The sequence below is a fragment of the Myodes glareolus genome, chromosome 18 (assembly GCF_982192425.1).
Source record: "Myodes glareolus chromosome 18, mMyoGla1.1, whole genome shotgun sequence".
NCBI lineage: Eukaryota > Metazoa > Chordata > Mammalia > Rodentia > Cricetidae > Myodes > Myodes glareolus.
Window position 1 is genome coordinate 63,711,986 of NC_142043.1, and position 22,213 is coordinate 63,734,198.

At 48.9% G+C, this 22,213-nt stretch overlaps 1 protein-coding gene across 6 annotated transcripts in view; it reads right to left on the reverse strand.

Annotated features, from left to right (window-relative positions):
- Positions 1–22,213, reverse strand: part of Pde9a (phosphodiesterase 9A) — a 92,240-nt gene that overhangs the window by 36,615 nt on the left and 33,412 nt on the right. For 4 of the 6 annotated variants that reach the window (XM_087898346.1, XM_085679839.2, XM_085679840.2 and 1 more), the window contains exon 4: positions 18,732–18,775. In XM_087898346.1, coding sequence (XP_087754472.1) covers positions 18,732–18,775 — 44 coding nt within the window. Of the gene's footprint in view, positions 1–5,903; positions 6,018–18,731; positions 18,776–22,213 lie in introns of those variants that run through there. The other 2 variants (XM_085679844.2, XM_085679842.2) reach the window with 2 other exon arrangements.

The window sequence follows — 22,213 nt, forward strand, 5'->3', positions numbered from 1 at the left end:
CGGCTCACACCTACAAATTTGACAACCGTGATAAAGCAGACCAATTTCTATAAAAACTAAACCACAACTCCTCCAGGATGAAGTAATTTGAATAGCTTATAACCATAAAGGAAAGTGGATTTAAAACTAAGAAGCACTCCCACCCCCCAAGAAATATCCAGTCCCACATGGTTTCCCAGCAGAACTAAATCAGTAGTTGTAAAATCCACACAATTCTAAATCTCTCTTCCTGAAACCAAAAGAGGAAGGAACATTTCTCTATCGTTTTTAGAGCACTGCCATCAGAATCTGATACCAAATCCCGAGAGCAACAGCAATGGAGACAGCCATAACCAACGCCTGTCGTGAACACAGACACAAACTCAGTAAGAAGAAAACATCTAAAATCACATCCAGCACTATAGAAAAGAGAACCATATATTAGGATTCAATGGGATTTGCTCCAGGGATATAAGTTTGGTCTAATATTTAAAAACCAATCAATGTAATTTACATTGGAAGAATATAGAAGAAAAACCCCGTGATCTTGTCAATTAAGTCACAGAAACCATCTGACAAAAATCAATACACATTTAAGAAGAAATTCTCAGGAAAACAAAAACAGGGAAGACCTACTGATTTTTTTTTAAAAAGCATTAACAGGGACTGGAGAGATGGTTCAGCAGCTAAGAGCTGTTCTTCCAAAGGATGTGGGTTTGAGTCCCACAGGGTGGCTCATAACCATCTGTAACTTTAGTTTCACGGGATCTTATGCCCTCTTCTGGCCTCTGTGGGTACTGCATACACATGGTACACATACATGCAGGCAGCTACAATACCCTTACACACAAAATGAAAAAAGAATTATAAAAGCATTAACAAAACTCTTCAGCTACAGGTGTGACAAGGCAGGACCGACTCACTGACACAATGCTGGAAGTTCAAGCTAATTCAATAAGGCAAGAATAAGAAATAGGACACAGGACCATCATCTTGCTGATGACAAGACTGTCCTATATAGAACAGTCTAAGAATCTACAAATAAACAACCTCTCCCAGAGCTAACAAGGTCATAAGATACACATACAATATTAATCGTATATAATAATTACATTAAAAAATACAATACCATTGCAAATCACTCAGAAAAGCCCCATGTCTCAGGTATAAACCTAACAAAGACATATACAGAATTTGTATGCTTGAAACTCCAAAATTCTACTGAAAAAATATATAAATAAATTGTAAGTAACTCATGTTACTTAGTGAATTTGACTTAGCAAATTTGACACAGCAAACATGCCAATTCTCTCTAAACTGGTATACAGGCTTAAAGAAATTCCTGTAAAAATTGCTGCAATCTCTTTTGTAAAAGTAGACAAGATTATTCCACAGGCAAAAAACTAATGCAAAATGAATGGCCCATGGCTATAAACAAAATACACGGGAAAAACCTGCAGAGTGCTGGGGAAGTCAGAGTTCCTAGATGTGACGCCCAAACACACAGGGGAAATTGCTGTCACTTGTCAAAAATGAACCATTGCTATAGGAAGAATAGTGTGAAGGGGACAAAGAGGCAGCCTGAAGCCACACTCCAGGCAGCCAACATGAAACGGATTCCATGCTTTGGAGTGTGTGTGTGTGTGTGTTTTAAGAGAGAAAGAACATGAAATTGGGTGGGGTTGTAGGGGATCTGGAAGGAGCTGGTGGAGGGGAAAGAATAAGATCCAGATATATTTCATGGAGGGCTGGAGAGATGGCTCAGAGGTTAAAAGCACTTGCTGCTCTTGGAGAGATACTGAGTTCAATTCCCAGCAGCCACATGGTGGTTCACAACCATCTATAATGAGATCTGGCGCCCTCTTCTGGCCTGCAGGCATACATGCAGGCAGAACACTGAATACATAATGAATGGATGAATAAATATTTTATGAAAGATTTAAAAAAATAAAAAACAATTATTGCAAGTTTAAATGAGTCATACCACCCCCCCCCCAAAAGAGAAAAGACAAACTGCCGTTCAGGGGGGAATATTTGCTAATGGGAAAGCTGGCAATGATTTGCACACAGTGTGTGTGAAAAGCGGTCAAACCCAACAGCAGAAAATATTTCAATGCAACCTGAAAACAGACAAGAGGTGACACGTGACCGACTGTGTGCAGATGACTGCGAGCATGGGAACTAACTGGCATTCACAGTTATTAGGAAACGCCTATCAAAAAGCTTATCCTAAGATCAAAAAGGCTGACCACACCCAGGGTCAGGGAAGAGTAACCCTGGGTCACTCATGATCATGGAGAGTCTGCAGAAAAGTTTGGCAGTAGCTGACCTTCCAGGCACAAGGAGCAAAGTCTATGTTCCCACAATCACCTGTGAGTTAACAAGATGCCTGGAAATGGTCCCAACCTGGAAACAAGCCAGACACCCTCGAGGGTGAATGGATAAACTAGCTGTGCTCCTCCAAGGAAGGGAGCACTATGCAGCCAGAAAAAGAACACTTCTCTAGGAACAGCTTGGCCCAAATTACTTGTATGACCGCAGCTATTCAACGTTCTAAGTGACAAAATTAGAAATCTGATGACCTCGGATTAGCAACTGGCAGGGGTGAAGGAGGGGTGAGTTCAGAAGGGAAGTGGTTACCCAAGGGCAGGTAGGATGGAGGAGAGGTGGTGTGCACCTGAGTGTGCCGGAGTCCGCAGCCGGCTGGTCACTGTGCCGCAGGTGTGCAAGCTGCCTCTCCGTTTGTTCTCATGAGCATCTGAATCTGAACTCACTTCCAAGCCAGATCAGAATGGAGTAAAAGAAAATAAGGAAGGGCTGGAGAGATGGCTCATTGGGAAAGAGCACGCAGTGGTCTGGGGGTTGGTTCCCAGCACCCACATGGTTACAGGGGGATCTGATGCTCTCTCGTGGCCTTCTTGGGCACAAGGCACGCGTGTGGCACATAGATATCCACGCAGACAATAGCCATACACACAAAACACAAATGAGTAACTTTAAAAAGAGAGAAGGAAGAGCTGACCTTTGGGTTTGGGGGATGTCATCTCTTGGGTCTCACAGCATTTTTATGCTGGAATTTGATTCTCAGGAGAAGCAGGACTCAGTGCCCAGGTAGACGCTCATATTCCCATCTATGTTAAGGCTAAACCTTAGCCCACATATGACCCATGCCAACATCTCTGTGGTTCTTAGAAATAGCTCAGAAACAGTGGCACACCCGCTGGGGCCACGGTCAGGCTGTGGCATCCACTCTGAACACAACAGCCCAGCAGAAAGAGCTCACTGGGGCATTTATGCAGAGGGCAAAGAACGAATTCTTCTTCAAGAAAAAAAAAAAAAAGGAAAAAAAAATCCTGTGTTGCACAGCCAGTCACATGTCCATAAACACAGCCCTGGTCTGGAAGCGGTGTCCGCCATCACAGGGATCCCTGCATCAGCCCTGTTTTCTCCTCGCGCCCTGCAGAACTTGAAAGCAAGCCAGGAACACGTGTAGCGTCTTCAGGGCAGAGTGTGGCCTGCAGCACAAGCCACTGCTTTCGCTCCTGTCCCGGGGTCACTAAGGCTGGCTGACAGCCAAGGTTTTGCCCCAACATCTCTTGTGGCTTGCCCTTCCCTGGTGTGTGGCACCATTGGGACAATGAGATGCGTAGGGAGCTCCCATCGGCGGCCTGGGCTGTCCTGGCCTGGCTGCCACATCTTCCAGGTGCTCTTTGCCATGGTAATTACAGGTGCAGCACAACCGCACAGATCAAGGGTGCTCACGGTGCCATTCCCACATTCGCACACATCATGTTTTGACCACACCCATCCATCCTCTTGTTCCCTTCACCCCAACCCTTCTGTTTCCCCTATTAACCCTTTCTTTTACTGCCCTGTCTTTAAAAAAAAATGCTGGTTTCTACATGAGAAAAAAGCACACATTATTTCTCTTTATCCCCCCAGGGAGCCTAAAACCTCAAGATTTGGGGGGCAACAGTGTTCAGTTGTCAAGTGTTTGTCAGCTGGTAGCAAAGCCATACCCTGCCAGCGAAATCCACTCCTAGAGACGACGCCTGTCGCTATTTCCCAGGCTGCACGGCACATACTGACTGAAGAAGTTTAAGCACACGCAAACGTTTTGTTTTGAAGACGCCTTAGTAGCTCTGTGAAAAGTCAGCAGTAGCCAAGAAGGCTCATAAGTCACGGCTTCAGGCAACGGTCATCTCTTTGGGGTCCCTCTGGACCTCAAGCGAAGGCGATGGTCCGAGGGGAGGAATGTTGCTGGCCCCCACACACAGAGCCTGCAGGAGAGCAAGCTGGCATTCCCAAGTCAGTTGCTTTCTAGGGAACCTGCAGGAGCTGAGCAGCTAATGCAGAGCTCCCACCGACCCTGTGCCTGTGGAGAGCTGGTGGGAGCACACCAGGGAGGACTTCCAGGTACTGACTGCCGCCGCAAAGGTAGGTGCCTCGTGTGCTCTAAAGAGCAACTTCCTCCAGGCTGGGGAGGCTTGTGTGCACTCTCGGCAGGCCACTCGGCTTCTGGTTTGTGGAAGCCTCAGCTCCCGCAGGCTGCTGTGTCTACAGATTTCCTGAGGCAAGCATCCACAGTAGATGCTGGTGAGGGCTGGCGGGAGTTGGAGGTCTCACAAACAGCACAGGAGGGCTGAGTTTCATTTTAGGACAACGTGAGAGGGCCAGCAGGGGTCCAGCTTCGAGAATGTTAGAACATCACAGAAGGGTCACACCACTGATGTGGAGCTGAGAAACCCACCTCGCACGTGCTCAGCTAGAGCAGGGTCTGTTCTAGAACACGGGTCTGGAATAAACCAAACCTCTGTCAATTCTGGGGAAAGCTACTGGGGTGTCAACAGCGACAGGAACATAGGTGCACATGGGATGAGTGCCCCATGCCATGGGGTTTCCCAAAGTAGATCACAGCAGAGTCTGAAGTCTGACTCCAAGCCGGGTTACAGGGGACATTCAAGGAACCTGCCCCTGCCCCGCCCACTTCTTCCAGGAATTGTTTGTTTCAGACAATTCCTGACCCTGTCGGGACTCCTGTCATTCAGTGGCAGAAAGACACAAGCGTTTGGTTAAAGGGACAGCAGGAAAGTATACTTTTCTGTTGCAAGGAGCAATTGCACACTACAGGGCCAGCAGGCTGGTGACTCGAAGTCCTTTGTATGTGGAAGAGGACAACAGCTCTGCCAAGCTTTTCCATCCCCCTAACGCCTGAGGGGGTTTGGACACGACCCTCTTCCCCATCCCAGGCTTCTGCATGGAGGTGGAAGGCCCGAGGTGCCAGTATGGGCATCTGCATCTTAGCTCTCTCACCCTGCAGATACAGCACTAAGAGCTGCAGGGGCGCTGGGGTGCTGACATACACCTGTAATCCTTATAACTGGGGAGCTGAGGCAGGAGGATGGAGAATGGGAGGCCAGCCTGGGTCACTACGTAGTGAGAACTTCTCCAAAACAGAAAACAAAAGCCACAACGCCGAGCCTCTCACCTGGCAGAGAGCAATGGCTCACGACTCCCCGGGGCTTGCCACGCTACTCTACTCAGATGGAGCCCCGGGCCATTGCCTCAACTCGAGGCAGCAGATGGGGTTCTGAGCATTCTCCCAGCTGCACCGGATCAACAGAAACCTCCCCAAATTCCGAAAAACCGAAACCAAAACCAAGCAATACCTAAACAACAATGAAAATGTCTACTCCTTCGGGTGGTGGCATCATCATTATCGCCACCGCCAATGCCACCGTCACCACGACGTTAGGGATAAAATGAGCCCCATTCCCTAGACTCAAAGAGGCCACTCTCCCAGAGGCCCCGGAGACAAGGGAAGGTACAGTCAGCTCATCTCTCTCTCAGCACGCAGCCCCCAACAGAGTTCTGACAAACAACATTCCACCCTTTGCCCTGGGAAACAGAGGAACCAGACTCACCTCCGGTCCCACTTCTGCTCTCTCCAAGCCCCTGCTGCAGCCCTCCAACCAGTCTTTCTTCAAAACAGTGTGTGGGAACGGTCTAAGGCTGGAAGGGTCACTGGGCACTCATTGTTTATGGGCCCCATAAAACTGACATTCAGAAGGAGGGGGAGGGGGGGGACAAGACACACTTCCTTTATGACCCAGGAGGACAATAAAGTTATATGATTAACAGTGACCTTGCCTAGCGCTTCTTAAAGTCGCAGGTTCTCTGGGTCGCCCTGCTGGGAAATCACAAACTCTCTCAACAGTTGAAGGATTGGTATAGGGCATTTCAGTAATAAGTAAGCAAAAGGCGCCAAGGACTCTGCTGTCCTGGTGAGCCAAACTGCTGTCTCTGGCAACTGTCTTGGTGGCTCAGATCCACAGGCATGGGGTGTGTACAGAGTTCTGTTCTTGGGGTTGGGGGTTGGGGGTGGGGAGGGTCTGTCACGCTCTGTCTGGTCTGCCTGATTTCTTTTTCTTTCCCTGCCCGCTTCCTTAAGAACCTGTGCATAAGGATACCCAGCGTAGGCATTCGTAACTGCCATTGCTGGAAGTCTCCAAGCTGCTTGCAGCAGGTCACTAAGGAATACACATTGATACACGTGGATATTGGATGATGCTGGAGAGCCAGGGAAAGGCAGAGAAGGGGCCCCAACTGGCAGGGCAGCAAGAGAAAAGAACTGGTCTGAAAGGCTGTGCCCTGTGTGGTTCCAACTACAGGACACTCTGGAAAAGGAAAAACTATGAAGACAGGAAAGAGGGCTGTGGGAGGGAGCAAGGAGTCATGGAAACAGATCTCCCTCCCCTTTACCTGTGCTCCCGCCCCCAACACCCTACTGGCCAGGCTGACTTTGAATCTCCTGCTAGTCTCAATGATCCTTCACCCTCTGCTTCCTGAGTAGCTGGGAGCACAGGTGCCGCCACACTTCGGGAAGCCCAGGAGGTTGAAGGTTTTCTTTATGAGGCTGCTCTGGAGGGACACATGACACTACACATTTACAAAGCTGAAGAGCGTGTAAAGCCAAGAGTGTCCCCCATAGTGAACTGTGGACTCTAGGGAGTACCACACGTCCATCACTGAGGGTGTAGGGAGAGACTGGGTAGGAACTCCGTGGTTTTCATTCAACTTCGCTATCAATCTAAAAACACCAAGTCCCTACGTTTCACATAAGTTGAAGGTGGAAATCGCGATGCTTAGAGCAGTGGCTAAGAGCCACGCTGAAGGGCAGGGAGCAGGAACAAAACAGAACGTGGACATCTACCCAGCCAACACGAACACCAGCAGAAAAGGAAAAACCTGAGATCAGCAAAAACCAAGCACCCTCAAGCCCAAGGCTGTTTAACAGTGATGGGAAGGTTTTGATTAGAAATATGAAGAGAACTGTCAGCGGCATCTGGAAGGGTCCAGAGCAGGGGGAGAAAGCAGTAGACCAAACATGGCCGGCAAAGGCAGGGTAAGAAGAACTGAGAGGAGCCAGCATGGACTCTGAAATACGTATCAGGGTCTTCTATTCTGATGGTGTCTGGAGTCAGCATGCGCTTTGGGATGCTAATAAGAAAGCCACAGAAGCCATTTGTTCCTTCCAGTAATAAGGAACTGGCTCCTCTGGTAGAGGGGAAGGGCTTCACAAGCTCCTGGGGAATGGTGGCTTTCGTCTAACTGCAGAAACGTAGGGAAATGGAGTTTCCTTTGACCTGACAAAGTCAACCCTAGCCCGGTCTACAAAGTGAGTTCCAGGCCAACCAGGGCTACACTGAGACCCTCAGACAGCCAGACAACCAGGCAGTCAGTCAGCAAAGTAATCTTCCCAGTGTATATTCTTAAAACTTACTTTATTATTTTGCATGGGTGGGTGTTTTACCTGCATGTATAACTACGCACCAAATGCATGTACGTTCAGAGGTCAGAAGAGGATACCAGCTCCTATGGGGCTGAAGTTACCGGCAGTTGTGAGCTGCCATGTGGGTGCTGGGAATTGTATCCAAGTCATCTAGAAGAGCAGTCAGTGCTCTTAACCACTGAGTTGTCTCTCCAGCCCCAACTAGACAGGTATTAAGAGGTCAAAATGATTGGGATGCAGGACCTAAAAGAGTATCTCCCAACATATGACTGTCTCCGTCTATCCTAGACTCTTACTATGAAGCAATTACTAAAGAATCAAGCAGTGTTCACAAGATACTGTCAACGTACATATGTTCTGATTGGGTGTGCAACCAGTTAGAAATCTAAAAATCCCATTTACAGGAAAACCTGGGAACAAAAAAATATTTAGGAATAAATGTTTGGGTTTTTTTTTTTTAAAAAAAGATATGCAGAATGTCTGTCTTGAAAACAACTTGCTGAGACTGCCCAAGGGGAGGGCTGTCTCATATTCCTGGGTGGGAAACCTCAATATGGTAGAGACATCATTGTCCCCAAATCTACCAATCCTTATGTTGGAAGTATTCATAATCAATGACATAGTGCCTTTCTTACATTTTTTTCTTTTTGAAACTGATAATGGAGAAAATATTTCAGTTACCTAAATCAACCCAAAAGGAAGACAAATGCATGAGATTCACCCTGCCTGGTATCAAGAGCCCCATACCATGTAGCTAGCTTGGTACCGATGTTGATGCTAGGAACCAGGGGTGCACACAGGAAGGACAGTTTGGGAAAGAAGCAGACGCTTCAGAAGTATGCCACGTTGTGGGGGGGGGGGCTGACTCATGATCATGGAGGAGGGGCAGGATCTGCAGTCCTAGGGTAGGAGAGTAATGTGGGAGCACAGGTGAGGCGGTATGATGATGGGGCTCTGGGGGAGAAGAAAAAAACTTCCTTTCAAAGCCCGAGAGGGACTGCATTAGGAGAGACAGCTGTCAATCACAGCATGGTGGAGGCCCTGAAGGGAGCAATGTAATCTTAAATTTCCCAGAAACAAGAACAACTCTTTACTTTTGCAGGTTTTCAGGGGGGTGGCAGGAAATTCCCTACCTGCGATGTAACCTGACCTGGCCACCATGCCGAGGGGCAGGGGCAGGCACGAGGAGGCAGGACTGTAAACTTATCTTACAGTTGCAAGGGAAGAGGGGCTGGGCTTGTTTCTCCTACTAACACCAGAGTGCTCTAACCATTGCCAGCAGGGGCTTGCCAGGACTTTCTCACAAGGGATGGGGGTGATGCCACACCTGAGTCCATGAGCTAGCTAACGGTCAGAGCAGACAGATGGACAAAGCGAGCACAGGTTCTAGGAGGAGATTTGTGCCCAGTGAAAGTCTGTCTCCATAGAAGCGCCAGTGGGTCCAGAGCAAGGGCCGCCTCTTAGCCAGTCTGGCCGTGACAGCCCAGGTGTGCTGAGGGAGACGGTTGGGCAGTGAGCCCTGTGTAAATCGATTTGAAATGGATCACAGCTTTAAAGCAAAAGCTGAGACGACCCTTTCTGAAAATGCCTCTTGAGAGAAGATGAAGGAGGTAGCAAAGATAAAAGAAAATACGTTACTCCCGGTGTCATCCAATTCACCACCTCTGCTCCTCTGATGACCTCATTAAGAACATGAAAAAGGTGGTGACAGTGGTGGGGGGTGGAAAAGAGAAGCCAGGATCTGAGAAAGAGTCACGTGTGACTAATGAGAACCACCAAGATCACTGTTTCCTACGGCAAGTCACAAAGAGCAACAACAAAAGCCGGTTTAAAAAGCAGCCAAAATGTTTAGAACACATTTCAAATGGCCAGTAGATATATACAACGCCTATATGTATCACCAAATAGCCTGGGAAATACACACGGAAGCTGTGCTGAGATGCAAGGGGTACCCACATTCCGCCAACTGTGAAAGCAGCAGGCTGATCGTGGTGCCCTTGTGGTAATCAGCAACTGAGCTGCATCTCGTGAGTGCAGCGGTCACTTCCTCATGCACGCGCCACCCTTCTTTGCCTCAGTTTCTCCTCCCTCCAAGGGCTTTCTGAGATCACTTCAAATAATGCCATGAAGCCTAGTTCCATCTTCAGACACATGGGAAGTTAACCCACTTATGTGGCACACTTGCTCCCAGGCCGTACCCAGGAAGCAACATCGGCAAGCGAGTCCACAGTGAGACTTTCACAGTGATCACAGCAGCTGGGCCCCAAACCAGAAGTGAACTATGAATACTAAAATTCTAGAGACAGATACTTGGGTTCAAGTTGAAGACCAGAAAAACAAAGCAACCAAACCGCTAGAGAGATCTTACCACTACCAAGGCTCAGACAAAGGGGAGATCCGGCAATGCTTTCCACCAACCTCAGACTCCACGCTCACCTGAGCTCCTGTCTCTCCCCCTTTATATCCCTCTCTTGACCCAGCCATAGTTGCTCCTGTCTCCACCTCCCTAGTGCTGGGATTAAAGGTGTGATCCCAAGTGCTGGGGTCACCTCTGTGTGAGTTCTGTTTCTCTTTCAGACAGATTCAATCTTGTGTAGCCCAGGGTGGCCTTGAACTCACAGAGATCCGTTTGCCTCTGTCTCCCTGCTGGGATTGAAGGTATGTGCCACCACTCCCTGGCCTATATGGCTGACTAGTATGACTACTTTGCCCTATGATCTTCAGGCAAGCTTTATTGATTAAGAGACAGATAATATACTACCATAGTGACCACCGTGTCAACCCACAGGGGCCTAGAGCACACGCATGCTCAGAGGCACAGAAGCAGTCAAAGGCCTGTGAATCGGTAACTGTGACACCAAGCCAGAGTCCTCACATCGAGGTGGCCGGCACACAGTAGGAGTCTATCCTAGTGGCTCTAGGGAGCTGGCAATGCAATCTGGTGACAGAGGCAGAGACGGCGTACTCTTAGGTGTGGGGAGTAGCCTGGAGGCAGCACCCAGGGAGTTTCCGAGGTTGATGGAGACATCCATTTTGACTGGGTGATAGCTATCTGTCTGGTCTTCATCTAATTCCTCGAACAGCGCTCTCTGAAACTGCACATTCTGGTTAGATCTTGCTGAGCACTGGGTTCTGCTGGCCCCCAGGATGTCTTGGTACAGAGGGCAGTTGGACTATGCATGGCCCTGAAGCACTGAGCAGTGTTCAGATGCCAGTGCCATTCTCAACCAAAGGAAACCCTGTGGCCAGGGCACACATTCTGGAGGCCTCTGCCCCGCTGCTTGCCACCCACGTCTCTGGCAGTGGCATGATGCTGCCCTAGCTGGCTAGGCTGCCCCAAGGCGAAGTGTGAGCCTGCCGTTCTAGAAACAGCTATTTTGTATTTCATACACTGCACCCTATTTGTTTTTAAAAATAATGCAGGCATGGATGACTAAGATTCTGTTTATGAAGCTTAAAAGCCTTAATGCTTTGGGCTGAAACTGCACTAAATATAGAAAATATTATTAAGAGGCATTATTACTGCTCACAAACAACACATCTGCGCTCAAATTCTGAGCTGTAACTTGGCTTCCGGGCAAAATCAAGAGCCCACACAACGTGTGTCAGTTTGGCCCTGAGGGAGCGCCCCTGCTCCATTAAAATCCTGCAGTTTTGTTGAGACAAGGTTTTGCCCATTGGACAATGCCCTTGGGGTTACTTAAAATGATAGCTACCGTTTATTGAGCATCGCTAAGTGGCAGGCCCTCACTAAGCATTTTGCATAAATTACACCATTTACCCTCTGAAGAACCCTGCTGAGGTGTCTATTTTAATTCCTATTCCGCACAGGAAATGGAAACTCTGTCTGGGAGGAGCATGAGGTAGCTTTCCTAAAGCCACTTCACCCAGCTGGCAGATGATACAGCTTCAGATGGGCCGATTATTCTTGGATTCCTATTTGCGAGTCCAAAGCTCTAAGTCTGGGCCCCACAGAAGTGATCACTTAGGGAGGTTATACAGGAGGTCCTCCAAGGTGTGTGTGTGTGGGGCGGGCACTGAGGCATATTCATGAGGAAGTGATCGTGGCGGACAGGGGTCCCTTTGGGAAACTGCACTGGTAACATCAGAAGATTGTCCTCTTTGAGACAGACAGCTGTCTGAGGTGGTGGCTTTTCCATCACTCCTGGGCTTCCCTGAACAGAGGAAGTCCTCAGGCAGCAGGGGGACAGGGGCTGGAGAAGGGTGCCACGGACAGGTTTGAGAACAGCCCAGTGAGATACCAGCCTGTTGCACCAACAGAATCTCCTCTGCTTTGCTCTGAACCTTTAGTACCGCTCCCTGACCCTTCCCCTCCAGTGATCAGCCGTCTAAAAGGACTGACTGGTTTACTCGCTGTATCTCAAAACACTTCAGTGCAGTAACCACGCAAAAATAGACATGAAAATCCATAGCAGTATCGCTCACAATAGATACACCCCTCAGGTTGGGGTCAAAATGTGGCCCATCCACACGAGGTAGTGTCACCCTTGCCTAAAAGGAAGGAGAGCAGCTTCATGCCACACTACCTGTGTGGACCCCAAGCTAACTGCAGGACATGGCCCCCTAAGGCCACAGTGACATATTTGAAATAGGAATAGGCAAATCTATAGATGCGATGCAGACCAGATGCTACCAGGGCCTTGGGAAGGGAGGGGAGAGGAAATGGAGATTCCAGGCCCACAGGTGTGGGGCTTCCATCTGGGGTGATAGAAACATTTGGGGATAAACAGTGGCAATGCACAGTGAAACACATGCAGACAAAACCGCTCCGCCACACGCTGAACTCTGGATGAAATAGCATGCAAATTACACCTCCAGCAAACAGGAAAGCCAAGCTGAATGCAAATTCCCGAGGGAGCTCCCTCATCCTTTGTCTCCTGAGACTGGCTTGCACACTGAGCTGGCAGGGTTGCTTCGTTTGGTTCACGTGGACCCAGCAGAATGCTTGGTCTGGCCATGCCTGGAGTTCCACGGACACTCCTGGAACCTCAGCAGGACCTCCTGGGGCGCTGAGGTCTCTGTGAGTTCAGACACTGGCAGCACGTGGGAGCAGGTGCAGGGTGAAGTCTCATGGACACCAGTAGCACATGTGGCAAGGCACACAGGGACCCTCTGACCTGGTCTCCCCGGGTCTCCGGCAAAGGTCCACTTCTACTCTCCACAACGAAGGGGGCAGGTGTGTGCCATGGACAGGCTGCCTGCCCCCAGTGGGAATTCTGAGCATTGTCTACTGCTGGCCACCTGTCACCTGTGCTCTGCCCTCTGTCCTTTGCAAACAGTGGTGGCAACAAAGTTGCAGCAAATAAAGTCCTGGACCTCTCCTGTACTCCATCTTGGAGGCAGAACATTTCATCCATACGCAGTGGAGTTGGTGGCCTGTGCACCATGATGTGAAGGACTCCACGGGACTCCAGGTTGGAAGGGCGTGGCTACAGGCCTGTCCTGGGCTCCAGGGGAATGATGGGACATGAAGAAGGGCATGCAGAACCCACAGGCACTCTACAGGGCCGTTTCTGATTCAGAAACTGAAGGTGCCATTCCCAGGTTCAGTGTGACTCCATGGCCAAAGGTTGCTGTGTCTTGAGAAAGTCATGGGCACACAGCTCTTCCATGGGACACATGGCCACTGCAGGACCCATCCACTTGAAAAAGCCAGACACATTTTGCTTTGTATCTGGGCGGTGGATGTGGCAGCCACACTTGGGGGGAACTGCTTTTCATGAGACAACATAGTGGTTCTTCTCTATGGATCTGAGATCTCAGGACTACCATGTGGCTATTATTCAGACACGCACGTCTCTCTCAGGCAGGCATGCTGCAATGGGCTGTCAACTGCAACTGGATGTGTGTGTGTGTGTGTGTGTGTGTGTGTGTGTGTGTACACACGCACATATATACAAGTACACTGTTTGGAGATGTATATATGGAAAGTGGATATATATATATGGAAAGCAGAGATATATATAGGGACACACACACACACACACACACACACACATAAAGGGAAAGCGGAGGAAAAGGGTACATTAGAAGAGAATGGATGCCTAGCAACCAGAGTCTGTTAGCCTGACCAGGAACATCAATGAGGAGAGGATGCTGACCAACATGGGAGATGCTGGTCTCTGCGGAGAAGGGATAGACCTGCTTTAGAGCCAGTACCTTCTTCCTGCAGAGTTCACACTGCACTCCCATGCTGCTCTGAGGGGCAGAGCAGACCCAAACATGGCCCAGATTTGCCCAGGTTACTTCTGCCAAAGAGCAGAGACCTGTCCTTTTGTGCTAAGCAGACATTTATGCAAGGCCCTGCAGTTGCACCCTGGCTGTTGGCCACCCTCACCCTGTTGGCATTCTCGGGGAAGCCACACTTCCAGGTTGCTCCCTCACTTAAAGAGCGCTCACACTCATGGTGTACAGCAGGTATTTTCTGGTTCTGTCTGGTTCTGGCCCATGGAGAGGAAGCATCCCTCCGCTGTGCGTTCAGGCTGCCATCATGAAGCTGGGATGCACACACACACAGGCCTTGGTCCTCTGCAGTACTATCTCTCCAAGTCATTTGCCATGCTTGTGACCCCAGACGTGGGAAGAACTTTATAGCATTGGCCCAGCTGCTCACACGTGCCCTCTACACCAGCCTTCCACAAACCCTCCAGGGAGCTCAGCTCTTACATCCCCAGGACTCTGCTCACACTCAGTTCTAGCTTGTGGTAATGAGTCAGAACCCAACTCCCACCAGTCCTGGTCTGGCTCCAAAGTCACACAAAACTTCATTTTTTTTTTTGAGTCAGTATCAGGACTGGCTTTTCCAACACACAAACTATTAATAGTTTTACAAACTAAAAGATCCTAGAAATGGAAATTTAAAAATGTTTGTCATTGTAGGAATTGAACCCATTCAATTTATGTGTGCTATGCATTACACTATAACCTCTCACATGCAAATCCATTTCTGTAGCACTAAGAGGAAACTGGTGAGGTTACCAAGCAACATCCAAAAGCTTTTCACCAGCAACTACAACCCCGAGAGGAAGACACCCCAACAAGTGCAGAAATTCAGGCATGAAAGAGACCATGAAATATTAGTAACGTAATTCTCCCCCAAATTATTCAGTGTATTCAATGGGATTTCACTAAAATTTTGAGCAGTTTTTTTTTTTTCTGTCAGCCATCGACAGACTTACTCCAAAAATTATTTAAAAATAAACTCAGTGTCAATTTTGGAAAACATGAAGAAAGAAAAAAAGAGAGAGAGGCTTTGCCACCCATTTGCAAGACTAGCCATCGGTCCATAGTCATTGGTCTACGTTCATGGTCAGGACAGATGTGTGTGCTAATGGACCAGGAGGCTGGGCCCAGGTAAAGACTCACACAGGTGTGGCCAGCTGATTTCGCACAAAGGGGCAATGGTGACTGCATGGGGCCGTCTTTTCATCTCACGGAGCTGGAGCAAATGAATCTCCATATGGAAAAAACATGCCTCAGTTCTCTCCTCTACTTGGCAGACTAGACGAAGCAACCCCAGCCTAAGGAGAAAAACAGGAGGAACAGTGTGGTGTGGTGGAGGAGCCATGAGGACACGATCCACTTCCTAACCCACAGCTACAGCTGATGATGAGAAAGATACGAGACAGTCAGGCAAGCTGGCTCCTACCTGCAATCCTAGCACTTGGGAAGCTGAGACTGGAGCATTGCCATGTGTTCTAGGCCAGTCTGGTGCTCCACAGTGAGCTCCAGGCTAGCCTGGGCTATAAAGACTCTGTCTCAAACAAACAAAAATAAATAAAAAGGCAAGACACATCACGATACATCACACACACACACACACACACACACTGAGAGAGAGGAGAGAAAGACAGAGAGACAGATAGGCAGTCAGGCAGACTAATCAGGTAGGGGACACTAAACCGATGATTCACAATCTTGAAATTCACAACCATGAAAGTCTGAGAACTGGGAACCCCAGGCCTCAGTGCAGTGTGGGACAATGGTTAGATCCTGGCATAGATAAAGGACTAGGGGAAGCCATGTTGAAATCTATACAGAGAACTGGATTTAGTTAGTAATATAAAAATAAAATAGCTTTCTGCTCAGAGGAAGCCAGGAAAGCTTCTTACAATAAAAATATTTATGCTACAAGAAGTTAGACTCATATCTACTGTCAAGAGAACTGTATGACAGTTTATATAAGAAGCACCTCAAACAGAGAACAGGCTGAAGCCACTGATGTCCCATGATGTCACACTGCAGACAAGAAGGAGATCTGGACACACGGCCGGCCGCACACATCGCTGGCTCTCTGAGGGCACTTCAAAGTTCACCCTGTCGCACCATCTCCCCAAGACCCAAACTGAATTTCACAAAGGCAAGCCAATTTCAACTCTATCTCATGCATACACAAAGATCAACTCCAAATCTGCCACGTGGGCTTGGATGCAGCTTGGTGGCAGGATGTTTGCCTAGCATGCACAAGGCCCTGGGTTTCAGACTACGCTGCAAACAACAACAACAACAACAACAAAAGAAGCGAGGAAGGAAATCCATATGGAGCTAAAGATACAAAGTAAAACTATAAATCCCTAGAAAAAAGTATATTAGCAAACTCCCAGCCAGGAGGTAAAGCCAGGTGCAGTGGGGAGAGTTCTATAGCTAAATGGATCCTGGTTCAATTCCCAGAACCCACATGGCGGCTCTCACTGTCTGTAACTCCAGTTTCAGGGGATCTGATGCACTCTTTTGGCATCTGAGGGCACTGCATGCATAGGGTACACATACATACATGTAGGCAAGACAACCACACATATACACATTATAGAATAAAAATCTAAAAAAAAGAATTAAACTGGACTTTTTCAAAATGTAAAGCTTTTAGGTGGTGCAAGCCTGTGACTCCAGCCTATGACTGGGGACATGAAGAAAGCAAGTCTCTGAGTTCAAGGCCTTGTGGATGACATAGTAAGAGCCGGAGTCAAAAGACGAAGATCCAGAAATGTGGTTCAGTTGTAGGGTGCTGGCTTAGCCTGTATGAATCCCTGAGTTCGACTCCCGGCACCAACAACAAAATCAAAACAACTAACCAAGCCCATCTGATCCTTGAAATCCACCAATCAGGAGATGAACAGGATGCTCTGGACAAAGGAAACATTTATTGTGTTTCTGACAAAGGGTGTATGTGTGTGATGGTGTGTTAACTGCCAAGCTGACAGAATCTAGGATCACCAGGGAGACGGGTCTCTTAATTACATGAATTAAGATAGAAAGACTCATTTTAATTGTGGGCAGGACCATTCCCTGGGGAGGAGATTCTGCGCTCTGGAGAAACTGAGCCGCACTGGCAAACATGCATACATCACTCACGCTATCCTAGTCATGGATGTTACATGAGCAGCTACTTCAAGCTCCCGCTGCCTTGATGTCCCCACAAGACTGTGTGACCTTGAACTGTAAGCTGAAATAAACCCTTTCTCCTGCAAAAGCTTTCATCAGAGTGGTTTATCACGTCAGTGGGAACAGACGCTAAGTGTGCAGGAGCGGCAAAGAGGGTTGCAAAATAAATATAGAACAGACACTCACGGCCAGTAACTGTTAGGGAATCCACAATTAAAACCATGGCCCACTCCACTTCCACAGCCATCAGAGTGACTGTAACAGCTCATAGCGCTGAGAAGACAGCCAGCCGGGATAGGGTCCCATGGAGCCCAAGATGGCACAGTTGTGTCAGCTGTGTAGCAGGCTTTGATGGAGCCAAACGTACACTTTACCTCATGACCTCACAGTTTCACTCCAGCCCCACCCCTAGTCTTTCACAGCAGTTTGACTCATAAAACAGTGACCCAAAAGTCCATTCAGAAATGAATGAGAAGTACAGGGTGCGGATGACCGTTAACGGCTAACAGGCGCCATGGCCGGTTCTCACGACACCAGTGGTTCTCAGAAGCATCATGTCGAGTCACTTCCTGGGTCATTTTTTTTTTTCCGGGAACTATGGAAAGGGCTGGGGAGATGGTTTGCTGTGAAGCGTGAGGACCTGCATCACATTCCCAGACCCCACATAAAGAGCTGCACACGGTGGCACATGCATGTAATCCAGAGCTGGAAAGGTAGACACAGGAAGATCCCATGGGGTTCACTGGCTGGCCAGCCTAGCCTAGTCAGTATGCAAGACCCAGGAGAATAAGAGATCCTGTCTCAAAGAGCAAGATGGATGCTCCCGAGGAAGGACATGACAGGAGAGTGATGTCTGGTTTCTATATGAATGTACACAGTCATGAATAAGAAACACTTACATCCCCCCACCCAACGCTTCACACAAACTCTGGGAAACACATCTACTGGATCGTCTCCAAAACTAAGCCAGCTGTCAAGCGACGTGAGAGAATGTTCACGGGAACCTCGGTTTCATAGCTGGTGACAGCAGTGTACAGCTTCTTCAAATCACATCCAGGTGCACACTTAAACAGGGGCATTTTACTGTGCACAAATCACATGCAAACAGACGCAGTCTTAAAAAAAATCCAAAAGGAAATAGGTTTCCTACAAAATCCTACGCCTGACTGAAGCACCTTGGGAATCCTGGTGGGCTGGGGGTCTGGGTGGGCGGCTCACAGGAACAGAGATGGGTGTATGCCTGGGAACTGAGGTAGAACGAGGTGGGATGACACCCAGTATCTAGCATGTTCCCTGGGTCAGGGTGGGAATTCGAGGGGAGGGCACCTGGACAAGAACATGAGGCTTCAGATTCTGTAGTGGGAGCAAGCTGTAGAACTGAACACTTATACATTCATTTCATCACAGGGAAAGGCTAGAACCTTCTCTCTCTCTCTCTCTCTCTCTCTCTCTTTCTCTTTCTCTCTCTCTCTCTCTATATATAAATTATATTTATATATATAATTTAAATTATAATTAAATTATATATATAATTTAAAACGTAATAACAGGGCCTTACCAGATAGTTGCTTGACAGCCACAGGTCTCACCTTGTAAGGAGTTCTGCAAGAGAAGAGAAGGCACCATGAGTGGCTGCCAGAGGCGCCGGTGGCTGCCAGCGATAAGCGATCCCTGGGGAGCGTTACAATCCAGCTTGGTGATTTGTTTTCTTTTCCTGCTGCGGCGCTGGAGCTAGAACTCCAGGCCCTGCACGTTCCAAGCTCACGCTTGGCCACTGAGCTGCATCCTAAGGCCCCTTCCCCAAATCTGGCTGTTCTGAGTTCTCTCACTCAGGGACATCTAATTTTAAAAATCATATCGTTTAACAAGTTCCTTTATAATGGCCTTTATATTTGACTAATGAAGCAAACTTCTGTCATCGATTAACTAAGACCCAAAGATACAGTATCGGGTGGGAAGAGAAGACTCTTTTGCCTAATTCTATCCCAAGCCAGTACAAACCGGCTCCCTCTCATTTCTGTTGAAGCTCGGAGGACCGTACTGGGGTCACCGACCCTGTCAGAAACACATGCCATTATTCACCAGCCTGTTTGAAGTCCTGCAGAGGACACTGGCTATTGGGACAGCAGGGGAAGGCTCTCCATGGATGTAAGGACCTCTAGCTAGGGCACGGGCAGGCTTCTGAGACCAGCAGAAGGTAGGCATATCCAGGGCTCACAGCTATCCTCAGGACAGACTGGTGGGTTGGCTGTTTTTTTGTTTGTTTGTTTGTTTGTTTTGTTTTGTTTTGTTCTTTTGTTTTTTTTTTAACCCCAGCAGTTTGGCAGAAGTTATAACCTGATAGCAAGAACACTAGAAGGCTCGAGAGACAGCCCTCAGAGGTGTTGCTGGCTGGCTGTGCGTTAGCGACACAGGTAAAGTTCGAACACCTGATCCTAGGTCTCGCAGATGAAATTTGGAAGTCATGTTTCAAGATGAGCCATGGGAGCCCAGGGACCCTCAGACCTGTCTTGCTCATTCACCTGTGCTGTTCTGAGAGCCCAGTGTGGTAGGAGTGGGCAGTAATGGGCAATGATCTCCCACCTTCAAGTGCGAGACATTATTCTGTTACAGAGTTACAGTGTCTGTCTTTAGGATGGGCTACCCATTTGTTACCCAGAATGTTTTGGTCTGAATGCAAGCAGAAACGAGGAGGGCCTGGACAGAGACTGTAAAACACTCGGACCACAGGCAGAACTTCCTGGCTACATTCCACAGCCTCTTGCTTAGCCTTCACTCTGGGTTTTCAGCTCAGTAGAGCCAGTGCCGCGTCTTCTGGGACTGAATAAACCCTTGGCTCCATCTGAACTGAGTTATGGCTTCCTTGCTTCTCTTCCTCGACTCTGTTAATATAATGTAAATGAAATAACTCCTTCCCTTTAGAGGTGATAAATGGCCTTGGACTTTCACTGTGTATCTGTTCTGCAATCTAACTGCCTGGCCACTGGTCTTCTAGGACGCTTGGGGAGGCAGCAGCCTGGCGCCAGCTGGGCACCCACGGGGCATGTGTGCTGAGCAGAGGGATGGCTGTCCAGCCCTCCTTGTTGGGGCCTGGTTGCTTTACCCAGCAGAGAGCTGCACGTCTCACAACTTGGCTAAAATCGGAAACCAAAGATGTGTTTGTGTTATGTCAGGAATGCGCGGTGTCAGTTCTGGGCTTCTCCTCTCTCCATATGCTACGCCATATGCCCCCTCTCCTCACACCACTTAAGCATCTGTTCCCCTTCCCCAGCAAGAGAGCAAGAGCAGGGTCCAAGAGGCAGCGGTGAGAGCGGGACACCACCAAATCTAGAACATTTCTTGGTCAGAGAGAGGAGCCAGATGGGAATAGGTCCTCTGAGGGCAAACCTGTAGCTCCAATTTGGCCAGGCTCCAAGATGCCCGTTCTCACTTATTGGTCCTGAGGAACAGGCTGCTCACTCATCAAGTCTTGCCAGCTCCAAAGGAGAGCGGAAGCCGATTGGCTTTCCATCTTGCCGCTGTGATTTGGGGTTTGAAACAGGTGCAGAAAAACCAGCAGGCAAGCACTAAGCCGTGAGAGATGCAGACAGCTGCCCATTGGACCAGGATGGAGGTGGATGCTTAGAAACCTCCAAGTCTTGGGGAGTCATGGAAAACCCATCCAGTGAACAGGAAACAGGGAGGGAGGCTCCAAGTGTGTGGATGAGACTGGCACCCACAGTTGAGTCCCTTCCAACAACAAAAGGCTGGGACAGCAGGAGCTGACCATGTCCACGCTGAACAGCTCTGTGGTCTTCAGAGGTGGGGAAGGTAAAAACATAGACACAAGCGGTCAGGCATGCAGCAGAGGCGGCCCCATGAAAGGGTGGGTAAGGGGTGGGCCCATGATTTTTGGGGAGTGTGTAGAGGGGTCACAGAGACCAGGGAGTCTATCCTGTACCCCGAGAATGGTACCGGCTGGGGTCAGAGGACAGAACTTTCTGGTCACAGGCCTATACCGAGGTCCAGAGGAGTTTCAGAGGTTCCCCTTTGTGGGTGGTCCTCACCCCAGGCCGCACTCGAGAACCCTCTGCAGAGCTTTACAAAGATCAGTAAATCATAAAGGAGCCCATGAGTCAAGCAGATCCCTTTAAAAGATGTTGCTAGTGTCAATGCCAGCAAGAGCAGAAAGCCACTGCTCAGTTGACCTCGTTCATACTGAGCCACCAGTGTGGGTGAGTGGATGCATGTCTTTATGTCAGACAGGCACGGCAAGCACCAGCAGCCATGCCTCGAGGTCAGGCACCCCCATGGAGACCAGGATGGGGCATTGCCAAACCACACATGTCACGATGCACATGGAGTCTTCAGCAACCACTCCCGACTCTGGCAATCTCTTCCCAGCACAGAGGCTCAGGTCAAGATACTGAGTCTGTTCTGGGGGAGAAGAGCGAAGAAGAGATGCGGGAGGGGACACGTGCAGGAGAACGTGGAGGCCCAGGAGACAGCACGCTCACACCTCAGCAGGTGCTGTCCACCATGCCTGTGTCTGTCACTTCCCCATCTCCATGCACCCACACAGGAAACACACTGATACCCAACCCACAGCAATGTGGTTCCCCCAGGCCTAGGTCATTTGGTCATTTAGTCTAAGCCATGTTGTCCATGTCCCTGCCTCACCCAGCCTTCTAGATACCTCACTCTGTCTCCACATCCACACCACTGTAACCAGACACAGCACCAGACACCTGTCTGCATCTGAGAGGTGGTTTCCGGCTCCCACAAAGCAGTGTTCCTTCTCAACATTTGGGCGTGTGTGTGTGTGTGTGTGTGTGTGTGCATGTGAATGCATGTGTGCATGTATGCATGTGTGCGTGCGTGTGTGTGTGCATATGTGCATGTGTGTGATGTGGAAGTCAGAGGACCTTCCATCTTCATATGGGTCCTGGGCTCGAACTCATGCCATTACACTTTTGTACAAACGTTTTGCCAGCTGGATCATCCTGCCAGCCCCAGACGTTGCATTTTGAGTTCTATTTAGCTGAACTGCGCATATGACAT